We start from the raw sequence: 12,331 nt of genomic DNA on the forward strand, positions 1-12,331 counted from the left end.
AATCTGTGAATTCATTACTTGCGACTGCAAGCATGCGGGGGTCGACCGTATTGTCTATCTTGTGTTTTGATCTCCTCCAGGTGGAAGTCCCACAAGTGGAGAAAGTGCCAGCTGGTTCCTTGGCTCCTCAGGCAGGACCGACCCGGCGCTCAGGAAAACTGCGGGCCGGGACTTCAAACACGAGGTACGTAAGCTTAGATCGCACTTGTGTAGAAACACAACTCTGCATTTCTTCCCTGGGCCTTCAGTGGGGACGTAACCGATGTAATCCGCCTCCTAATATCACCGCTATCTGTTAACGCAATTGCAGAAGCCATCAAGACTCTTCAAAAATGCAATCTAACAACACACAGCTGTGTCATGCGCGTCATCTGGAGCAGTTTATAATCAATATTTATCACATTTTGAAGCCACTCTTCTAACTAATCCTCATCTCTATGGTAGCAGTTTGAGTTGGTAATGGAAGATAGGGAAGCCGTGCTAACCGCTAAGCTAACGTGCAATGGATGTTAGCGAAACACCAGAATAAGTGCTTAGCTGCTACATCAGACTTTTACAGCGGAGAGTAAACCAGCTATGAACAATAAAGGATTGTCTAGAGAAAATAAAGAATAAGACAACAGCTACATAGCAAACATACAAATCAGAAAATCGAAAAATATGTCGTGTGTTAAATATTTATCAGCAATGTGCTGAGTTTTAATTGTACACTTTTGAAATACGTGCAATAAATGTTCTCATAATCACATCACATCATATCTGATTTTTGGCTATATTGCCCAGTCCTCATATAGCCAAGAATAATGTAACCAGATGAACGGAATACAATGGAATGGAACAAATCCAAAGGAGGTTGTCGTTGTAGGTCGACGCTTCTTTTTCAGCCCACATGCCACCATCTCAAATCCTCACATTTATACCTGGAATGATGCCTCTTGAGGCTCACTTGACAGTCTAGATTATTGGTGCTCATTGCTTCCTTCACTTCAGGCCCCCGCCATGCATTTTTAATCAAAGGTGCCTTCTTGATGTTTGGGAGGAAGCGCAGAACAGGAAGGGAGAAGCTAAACGTCATCTTGTTTCTTGACAATGCATGATACTTGGTGGGTGAGGAATCCCGGGTGGCTTTCATGAAAATTGAATTTCAGGGGTCATGCCCAATAATCAATTTCATTATGTTCTCGCCTCGAAAGAGAACCACGAGGAGTGTTGATATGATATTTCTTTCCTTGTACTTTGTATTGTGAAAGGACTAAAATGTATATCAAGAATTGTCTTGCTGGTCATGAAAACACTTGAGCGAGCTTCAGCGGACTCCAATTTTTTTTGAAAATGTGCATATTGTTGAACTAAAACCTTTGACCGTAATTGGTCTCCTTTGACTTCTTATTATTGTGGCCGGCGGCGCATCCAGCCGTGTCGTGTCGGCAGCTGGACGGGACGCAGGTGGACGTGGGCGAGTGTCTGCAGCTGGCCCGCAGCATGCCCGCTCTCACCCAGCGCTGCCAGTTGCCCTGCCAGGACGACTGCCAGCTCACCAACTGGTCCAAGTTCTCGTCCTGCTCGGCCGATTGCGTGGGCGTGCGCACCCGGAAGAGGGCATTAATCGGTAAGCCTCTTGGTCATCGCATACAGTCGTACGTTGGGATACGTGCGACCCATCACCCAGTTTTTTGCCCCTCCCGGATAGATCCCTGTCCAACTACACCTAAACCAAAGAGAATGAAACGCTAATTTAAAACTATCACATCGCTTGTGTCCACTCTCACAGGGAGGAGCAAGAAGAAGGACAAGTGTAAGAACACTCAGATGTACCCCCTGAGCGAGACGCAGTATTGCCCTTGCGACAAGTACAACGCCCAGCCGGTGGGCAACTGGTCCGACTGCATCCTGCCCGAAGGGGGCCGCTCCGAAAGCGCCCTGGGGCTGAAGGTGACGGGCGACGTCAGGGAGTGCGGTCAGGGCTACCGATATCAGGCCATGGTCTGCTACGACCAGGATGGACGTCTGGTGGAGACAGCGAGATGCAACAGTCACGGTAAGACATCAAAGGTGTTGCCATTGTTTTCCATTGCACCGGTTCCACACCTTGCTTGGCTCTTGAGTGGTCGCTTTTCCATTTACAATGGAACCGCTTTTCAGAACCTTCTGAGGTGGTTCTAAAATGCAGGCTGAGTTGGGCTGTGATGCGGACACCCATTTCCTGGTGTTAAAGCCAGTGAGACAGACCATATTTATCGAACCATATCGAACCATATTTGCTATTTCATACAGCATGCACTAATGCAGGGGTGTCAAACTCATTTTAGTCGCAGGCCAATTTGGAGTTATGTCTTCCCTTGGAGGGCCGTTATGACAGTGAAAGCACAAAATTATTACTTGTACAAAACAAATTAATAGTTTGCTAGTTTTGAAATCGGTCAGGTTGATTAAAATAGTTTGTTCAATTATTGTTCAAGTGAGGGTAAACAGGGTAACAAAATTATTGCAAAATCTCAATGTTATTTATTCCACATGAAGATTTGACATTTTGGAACAGATCTTAGCTCGCTGACACCCGTGATTTGCTTTCGCGGTCCACATAAATTGACCTGGCGGGCCAGGTCTGGCCCCCGGGTCTTGAGTTTGACACAGGTGTACTAATGGGTGAAATAGACTTGGGTCAATTTTTTTTTTACAGCTTACTGGGTTCCATTCACTCAAAGTGGCAGGCAGGGTGTTTCGTCGGGGCCTCTGGCTAACCACGACAACACGCCTCTTTTTTTTTTTCTCTGCCAACAATACAAAATGTTAGTTTTGAATCACCGTGTTGATGTAGATATTTTGGAGGTGATACGCATGACGTCCAATGTAGATGTCCTAATTGTTGACCCAACGGTCAGTTGAATACTTGTCTTTTGTGTCTGTTGTTTGCTTGTGGCTTTCTTGGATTGTTGTCGGTTTTTTTGTTGTTGTTTTTTTTTTGTCTCTGGCACTTTTTCCACCGACACACTTTGTTGCACACAAATTGAATCAGCACCGACACACTTACTGCACCCACATTCGCACTCTTAGAGCTTGCGTTTGTCAGAGTACTTGTTTCCGTTTTTCTGTTATGTCAGGAGAATGCGACACGTCAGCTTTTTGGTGCCAACAAAAAAAAAGCGGCAACCGACGATATTTACCTTTCACAACAACTTTCTTGAAATCGGGTTTTCATATTCAAGTCAAATATCTAATTGTATTTGACACTATATTTAATTGAATTGAATCATATTTATCTGTATTCATTGTCACTATTTTATGCACTTTTCAACAAAATGATTTTCTTTACTCAGAATCCAGTGTAAAATAATTTGAATTAATTTGGGGTTTTTCTATTGATTTGACACAGTTTCTATTTTTATTTTACAACTTTTCAATTTGAAATTGTTTAGAAAAACTTGACAACAATATTGTGGGGTTTTTTCAATCTCGACTTTATTGAGCATAAAAACTATTCGAATGATTTGAACAGTCGAGCTTGTCGTCACAAATCAGTTGGCTCAGATATGCAGGTGTACCTAATTTTTGGAACAAGGTTGTATCTTATTGCAGCACCTGTCACCATAACTTGAGGTCGGTGAAAGGCTTATCTGAGGCGAAGGGACTTTTGTTTGACAATTTAGGAGGCCTCCTTTTCCGCCGCGCTCCGTCGGCGTCCTTCCCGTCCGACTTGTCAGCTCTTATCTGGGATGGGAAGTACTTCAAGCGGAGAAATCTGCAGACTGGTTGGGAAATTGCTGCCAAACAGAACGTGCTAGACATTTGAATCGTATGAATGCAAAAAAAGAAGAAAAGCGGATTTGTCGAATTTCTCTCGGCGTCTGCTTGTTCGTCTCTGTGTGCCCTGCCATTGGCTGGCAACCTGTTCAGGGTGTCCCCCGCCTACTACCCGAAGACGGCTGGGATAGGCTCCAGCACCCCCCGCGACCCTTGTGAGGATAAGCGGATCAGAAAATGGATGGATGGATGGATGGATGAACTTCTCTCACTTTGTTCTTTGTCTTCATCGACATTGTTTCTGTCAGACGTGCCCTTTTTTTTCTTTGACGTGATGCCTGCAGCCAAGATGCCAATCATCTGTGTTGCTGTTATCTTTTTTTTCATTTCTGCCCTCAATTGAAAAAAAAAGTATTGTGAAAAGGTGCCATTGAGGAGTCAAAACTGTCAGGGTTTCTTCGAAAAACACCACATTTGGTTCGTTGGAAAACTCGGTTGTGCCTTTTATATTTTCGGAAACATCATCACCTCCATCAGGTTGCTTGAAGTCCAAGTTATTTTTCGTGATATTGTTTTTGAAATAAATTTATTGAGGAAATGCTCACATTAACTTTATTCATTTTCCCGGGAAAAAACACGTATGATGAGTTTCTTTTGAAGGTTCTGAAAACATGATTGCATACAGTTTTGAGGACTCGGTTGCCTTTGTTGTTTACAAAAACGTTAGTTGCGGTGTCTTTGCTGTTCACAAAACATTCGAGTTTTCTGAAACGTCGTTTATCACTCATTGTGTTGTGTTGCGTTCTCCTTTTGTCATCAACATTGCTTGTGTTGGATGTGACCTTGCATCTTTGATGACCCAATGCCTGCAGCTGTGATGCCAATCATCTTCAGTGTTGTTTTTATCTTTCTTTCTATCGATTCGGTCCCGATTGAAAAAAAGAATGCATCGCCCGAAGGTAACCATTGAAGTAATAATTTTTACAATGCAATCAGAAGAGTCAACAGAGATGGTTTCGAAAACATTTCATGAGGTTCGTGGAGCACTCAGATGTGTCCTTCATGTTGACAAAAACATTAACGTCCAACTAAAGTGCTGCCTGCGTTCCTGACAACGGGTACATTGGTTCTTGGAAGACTCATTAATCTTTGATGTAAAAAAATAAAATAAAACACAAATGCCAGTGTTTTTTTTTTTAACTCCAAATTAAATTGGCATCAGTGTTAATCAAAAACAAAAGTGTCGGTTAGCTTAATTGAAGTGTATGTTAACAAAAAAACACACTCATGAGGTGCGCCCAAACTAATTTGTCTTTGATGTCCCCAAAAAGCATGTTTGACTTCAATCAAAAATTAAGAAAAAAAAGTAGTCACTGGTGACTCTAAATTGTCTTCAGTACAGTGGTACCTCGACTTATGAAATAATTGGCTCCAGAAGAACCAATTATTTCAAAGAGCCAAATATTTCGATTCACATTCGGTTCAGTGACGACAAAGGTGTCTTTGATATTCACACAGAAGCACTTTGAGATGACTTTGCTGTTCTTGTAGCGAAGAGGAATGCCAGTGGCTGCAAAAGCTTCGGTGTTACAGTTTATCTTCGGTTTTAGACAGCACACGCACGGGTTTTCAATGCTCTGTTGTTTTTCAGCAGACCCATGGGGGTGCAGTTTATTGTTGTTCCGCCTTCGATTAGCAAAATCAATGAGCGTGATGAGGCAGCAATCCGGAGTGTCTCACTCACAGACATACAAGTGTCACTTAATCCCCTTCGCATGAAAACATGCACTGTTCTTCTCATGATTTCACTTTCAAAAGATGGCAATTACAATTCTACAATTTTCCATTGGCAGTCATACTCTCCAAAATGACGTTGCTGTGAGACAGAATCCTGGGGTCTCTCCAGAACCCCTACTTTTCATGGAATAAAAACAAGATTACTAGACCATTAAATTTCGTATTACACCTTCTATTGCTGTCAATTTTCATTGCACACGAACATCAATAGAACACCTCCACGTTCATTCACTAATTTAATTTGCAGAGAAAAAGATTTATTTCACTGTCATCGATTAGAATGTTACGGACACATTGCCGCCGCCGCGGGCAGTGCCAATTAAAAGTCTGTGGTCGTGCCGAGCCCCTGACAGGAGAAAAGGGCCTTTGATATTTAACCAAAGTTAATGACTGTGGTTACATCATCTTTCCATCCTCTATTTCAAAGATCTCGAACCATACGTGATACAATTTAAAAGGGGGGGAAAAAAGAGGAAAAAAATGATGAGCTGACTCGCCTGGCTAATGGGTGGAAATAAATCAGTCAGCAACTGACTGTACCTTCGAAGCTGACTGCTTCCTTCCGCTCCGGAGCATTACAGCTTTCAAATTTTAACAAAGCAGGCCTACTCAAATATATTTAAGAAGACTATTTTCATTTGTTATTGTCGAAACAGCAAACAGACTTTCAATACAGTATTGAGGCTTTAAAAAAAAAAATGCGGTGAAGTTGGGAGTCAAGAAGAAGCGGCATTATACGACACTTCTCAGACAGTTGTTCAATTAAGTGAATATTTCCGACACTTTTGATTGGTTCATCGTTTGTTAAAAATAACAGACCACGTGGGGACTGACCAATAGCATGGATTTGGGGGGGGGGGGGGGGGGGAGACCAAATGTGCACCAATGGATGCACAAATGTGCAGAGAGAGTCACCAAGCAATATGAAGTAGTGCAGTGACTGAGCCAATGGAATTGAAATGTGCAAATGATAGAGTGACATAATATTTCACGTTTTTCTGTCAATAATTTATCTTGGATAAATATTGTAACCTATTATTTTGCCCTGAAAAGCCTATTTTTGCTGTTTGTGTCATGAAAAGCACCCAGTAGTGGTGCCAAAGTGACTCTTCTGCTTGACTTGTTTCTTTTCACAAAAAGCTTCTTGTGTCCGCTTTTTGGTAATTGGTAATTACTGTCTGGCGAAAGAAGACTGTCTGCTCTTTTCAGTTCAGCTCAGTTTTTAAATTGGAATTTTGCTTTCAAACTGTCAATGAGTTCCGATGTTTCGCATTTCAACCCTTTTTTTTTTTCATGCTTAACTCATTTACTAGCCCATCGCTGCCACCAATTTATCTTATTGTCTCAGAGACCAAAGTGCCCAAAATTTGGACTCATTTGAGTCAGACGCGGAATTCTAAAACCAAATTCACATTTTCATCGCGGAGCCAAGCAATAAAATGGGACTTATTCACTTGTCGTGCTCTGCCAGGTGTCTTTTTGCGCACTCCTTAAGTGGAAATGAGTCACCGTCACTCACGCAAGAGATATAGTGCGTCCAACAGGTAGTTGGCCCTGGAAACTGTCTATGTGGTATGCAGATGAGACACCTGATTTACGAGGGTGCACGCCTTACTGGGCAATGCGCTCTCTGCAGGGGTCGGTGTACTGTGCATCAAAAGAAGACCGAGGCACCATAGGCTGGTCAACAGCAAATTTCAATCAGAGATGACTTCATATATATCTCGAAATGCATTTTTGACACTGATTGAAAAAAAAATGTCTTTACTTTTTTTCATATAGCACAGTGGTCACCAAACTACGGTCCGCGGGCCGGATCCGGCCCGCCTCCACATTTGGTCCGGCCCCCCTGAACAATACCAGAGAGTCTTTTGATTTATTTTTCATCTATGTATATTTGTATTTTAATATAAAATTTGGCTTTTGCAATAACATATTCCTTAGTTATGAACGATTTTCATGATTAACTATTAGCTAGTAACAATTTCATAAACACATACAGTATAACGTGACATTTGTTCCATCCTTCTGCGGTCTGTGCCGTTATCTGGCAACCCCAGAAAAAAAAATCCTAAACCCGTCCCTCTCAAAGAGAACGTAATCATGGCGAAAAGGTGAGGTAAGAGAAAAAAAATTATTCAGAATACAGGGAATTTAACCCAAAATGGAGAAACGATTTTTTTTTTCAATGCAAAGAAAAGATTGTCTGTCTCATCTGTCAGTGGCGGTATTCAAAGAATACAATCTGCGGAGACACTATGAATCCCGTCACAACAACAAGTATGATTTTTTGCATGGGCAAATGAGAGCAGACAAACTGTCAACGCTAAAAAGAGGAACGTTAGCTCAGCAAAATACATTTGTACGCCAAGCTCAGCTGAACCAGCCATCTGTTTGGGCTAGCTTTTGGTTTGCTCAACTGATAGCAAGCAGCGGTAAGGAGAGTTTGTCAAGAAATGCATGAATGCTGTCGCAGAGGTGGTGTGTCCCGAGGAGAAAGACGTCTTTAATACCGCGAGTGTATCAAAAAAAGTTATTTGATTTTGTGTGGGTTTCTGGGAAACAATACATTTTTACGTCTAGGTACTTTTGCAGTCACACTTGCTGTTACAAACTGGCCCCGGCCCCCCCATCAGAGAAGCGAAAAGTTATGTGGCCCTTACAGGAAAAAGTTTGGGGACCACTGATATAGCACATCAGGTTTTTGAGATTTGATGACCGAGAGGCGGCACGGCGGGAGACTGGTTAGCACGTCCCCCTCAAAAAGGAGTGGGGCAGGGTTCGGCTGCGGCCTTCCTGTGTGGAGTTTGCAAGACATAATGTTAAACGTCTGCAGTGCAGCATCAACTACTGGCAAAAAAGACTCATGAAATGTCAGATTTTATTGCCTTCGATATCGGCGTCTGGTATCGGCATCCTTCATAATTATCCGATATGTTGAAATAAGGCCGCTATTGGCCCGATACGTTGCATCGCTACTTGCCCTTCCCTAGTATCCACATTAATTTGTGTCCATGCTGAAGGTGAATCTATTTCATAGCTATTCCTGCATTGACGTGAGAACATCAAAACAACAAAAGACATGTGTGGGGTGAATCTTCTTTTCTTTTTTGCTGTTTGTGGTAATGTGGGAGGATCTTAAACATGTCAAAGACACATCTGCGGTGAATCTTTTTCATTGTGATTTCTACTAAGGCATGTCTAGAATTTTTTTGTTTGCTTTCCGTGGCAATGTGGGAGGATGTTAAACATGTCAGAGACGCGTTTGACCAAAAATAACAAAACCAAAAACCTAACAAACAAACAAAAAAAACCCCCCATCAAGAGTAATGCCTTTTGACTTTGACCTGGCAGGTTACATCGAGGAGGCATGCATCATTGCCTGTCCATCCGACTGCAAGTTGAGCGAGTGGTCCAACTGGTCTCGCTGCAGTAAATCGTGCGGCAGCGGTGTCAAAGTGCGCTCCAAGTGGCTTCGGGAGAAACCCTACAACGGGGGAAGACCCTGTCCCAAGCTGGACCACGTCAATCAGGTGCGGAACCTGCATAGGAATATTTGCAGTTTTTTAAATTTGGGAATTCACCCCATTTGCTGTAAAAGTATTTCCTTGAGACCATTTTGTGCTAATTTGGTGCCAAGAACTTTTGTTGAAGTGAGTATGCCAGTTTGTATTCTCGAGGTATGTCAATTTGTATTATATTTGTATTATTGCAGCAGGAATTTCTGCCTGATTCGGTGGTTACTTGAGGTACAAGTTTCGATGGTGGTTTCTCAAAACACTTGTATCTTAGGTCATTCTCACAATTGAAATCAAACTCCAAACACGGAAGAAGAGAGTATGAAACATGACTGTACCTAATGTTTTGTCCTGCCTCATTTTTCTTCTGTGGACACAATTGGCGGTCGGCAAACGAGGTTAATGGTGCGTTCGTACCAACAACTGATTTTGTCCTTCACCTGCAAGGAAACAAATGTAAATTGATGGTGGCCAGATGAAGTGAAGTTTGCTCTCACTCCCCCCCCCCCCCCCACCCACCCCCGTCTCTTGGTGCTGGTCTGAAGCACATTTGTATTTCTATTTTAATGATTTTGTTTGTATCCCAAGACTAAAAAAAAATACCCAAGATTCGGTTCATATCGCAAATAGCTCATACATGAAGGCACTCATTCCTCAAGTCATCAATGTCCTGTCAAAATAACAGAACAAAATTAAACATGGACCAGTAATAAAAGACAGCTTACGCCATGTTATATAATAATATCGAATGCCATACACGATTTAACCTTCAAACAACTGCTACTTGAACAAACATGAAGCAGCAAAACAAACAGAACATGCACCACTACTCCCAATATCATCTCTACACTTTAGAAAGGACAGCTATGATTGACGTTTAGTTTGGGACCTTCTCTGCCTCATTTTGCTGTTATTACGTGGCATCTCTTCCAGTAGACCTTCGCGCAATTTGGCATGTTGTGACTCAGTGTGGTCTGACAATGAAGGGCACGCAAATTAAAAATTCCAACTTGCCTGTATAAACCTCATTTGAGCTAACATTGTTATTCAAAAAATAATGGCCTCGCCCCCAGTGCGCAGTGGAGTGCTTTTTTATGACAGTGTGACAATGCGAATGGTGCAGAGAGCAGTTGATTATTAATGCGTTACCAGCTGAAGCTTGCTCTGGTTATTGCAGCTCTTGCACATTTTTTTGCTGAGCAGCGACTGTGCTGAAACTGTCCACCTTTCACACTCTTAGTGTCAGTGCTAATGTGAACGGTAAAGGCCCAAAGTGTCGCCCTTGTGCTCTCACTCAGCTTTACGCCACGCTTTCCTATCTGTACTCTGTATGCTGGCACACAGATGAACCGAATGGTGAGTGGATCCTACAAACGTAGACACAAACAAAATGCATAACAAAAATAAGGCACAAAAAAAAAAAAAGGGAATAGTAAAGCTGAGAATAGAAACGAAATGACAACAGAACAATTCCAGGAAAACAAAACAAGAGCGGGTTCAAAGACAAAATAATATCGGAACTTACAAAAGAGGGACAAGAGCAAAAACAATAATGACAAAATCGAAAGATTGAAATTTAAAAAAAAAAAAACAACAACACTTGAGCATGAGCAGCAAACAATTTCAATAATCCGACAGAGAATTGGCCCTGAGGCAGTCCTTAAAATACATGGCTAGCTGATAAACACTGGCAGCAGGTGTGCACGCAGGAGGGCAGGCCCTCCACAGCCACCTGCTGGAAACACACAAGAACAGAATCTTGACACATGTTCTGTGCGAACTGAGTACAAATAGGAAGACATAATGACTTACCGTATGATATGTCTTTATGTATGTTTGTCTGTGAATGTGTGCGACTACTGTATAAATGTGTATACATGAATGTGTGTGGGGCGGGGGTTGTATTACTGTATGAGTTACAGATTTGTGTGAATGTACCGCATTGGATATGTGCGTGTGTTCTCATGACATCCCGTGCTTTGTTAAATTAATAATCTGTGTTCCCCGTCCAAACATTTTGCTCATTAATCCTTCTGTCTCCTTTTAATCCTGCTCCACTGGATTTCTGGACGATGCCGACTGCCGCAGGCTCAGGTAACTACTACAATATTTTCCTCACCTCTTCTTGTTCTGCTTCTACAACGGCATGTTTATGAATAACTCCATGACAGCTGTCAATCACAAAAGGTATTGATTAAGGTATGCGTCGGGTCCTCAGGTGTATGAGGTTGTGCCGTGCCAAAGTGACTGTAATCAGTACGTGTGGGTGGCCGAGCCCTGGAGTATGTGGAAGGTCAGCAACGTGGACCTGAAGGAGAACTGTGGAGAAGGCGTGCAGACCAGAAAAGTCCGGTAGGCATCACATGCTGTGTTACACTGTATTATTTTTAGCTTAAGTTGTAAAAAAAAAAAAAAAAAAAGATTCATGTCTGTATGCGTATTGTTCTTTGTTTACTAGACACCCTTGGAAATAATTTCTCAGTTCAACCTTGCTGTCAAAGTGCCTGTTGTAAAGTTTTTTTTTCCTTTCTTAAAAATTATTTTTGGTATACAGGTATATACTGTATATATATATACACACACACATATGTATATTTATTTGACTATTGTAATTAATTGAGCATCTCCCCAACTGACAAACTAACCAATCATCAAACAAACAAAAAAACAAACCAACCACCTGACCAACCGACTACCGAAACAATTGCATCACCTGGTTAATTAATGAGTGGTGATTAACCAACCATAGAAGCGATCAACTAATTAACCAGCCAAACAAGCAACTATCTAAATAACTGACTACCTGAACAACCAACTGGACACAACAAAATAACAACTTAACAATTCCTGAGCTAGCTAGTTAGCTAACTAACTAAGTGACCAACCAACTGGACACAACAACTCAACAATAACTCAACAATTACTGAGCTAACTAACTAACCAACTGGACACAACAAAATAACAACTCAACAATTCCTGAGCTATATGACTAAGTAACTTAGTAACTAACTAATTAAACAATGGCAATCAAATAATAAATAAATAAATACAAAAATTACTATGCTGACTGGCCAACGAACAACGCACAAACCAACTGACAAAGCATCTAACTAACCAACTCATTTGCCGACTAACTAAACACCTACTTGCCAACTGACCAAACCAACTAAATAATTGACTACTTCGAATTATCATCTAACAAACTCACAAACAACTAATTAAATATCAAAGTAATTGACCAGGGAACAGAACAACTGACAAGTCAAGTCAATACA

At 41.7% G+C, this 12,331-nt stretch overlaps 1 protein-coding gene across 8 annotated transcripts in view; it reads left to right on the top strand.

Annotated features, from left to right (window-relative positions):
• The window catches only part of thsd7ab (thrombospondin, type I, domain containing 7Ab), a 76,131-nt gene that overhangs the window by 47,041 nt on the left and 16,759 nt on the right, over window positions 1–12,331 (top strand). For all 8 annotated transcript variants that reach the window (XR_015101253.1, XR_015101254.1, XR_015101255.1 and 5 more), the window contains 5 exons: window positions 81–184; window positions 1,415–1,609; window positions 1,772–2,038; window positions 8,893–9,072; window positions 11,270–11,408. Coding sequence is in view for 4 of the 8 variants with exons in the window: in XM_086114301.1 (XP_085970427.1) it covers window positions 81–184; window positions 1,415–1,609; window positions 1,772–2,038; window positions 8,893–9,072; window positions 11,270–11,408 (885 nt within the window). In the remaining 4 variants the exon portion in view is untranslated. The remainder of the gene's footprint in view (window positions 1–80; window positions 185–1,414; window positions 1,610–1,771; window positions 2,039–8,892; window positions 9,073–11,269; window positions 11,409–12,331) is intronic.

The sequence above is a fragment of the Hippocampus guttulatus genome, chromosome 6 (genome assembly GCF_054856545.1).
Source record: "Hippocampus guttulatus isolate MCC_2025c chromosome 6, RoL_Hgut_1.0, whole genome shotgun sequence".
Classification (NCBI taxonomy): Eukaryota; Metazoa; Chordata; class Actinopteri; order Syngnathiformes; family Syngnathidae; genus Hippocampus; species Hippocampus guttulatus.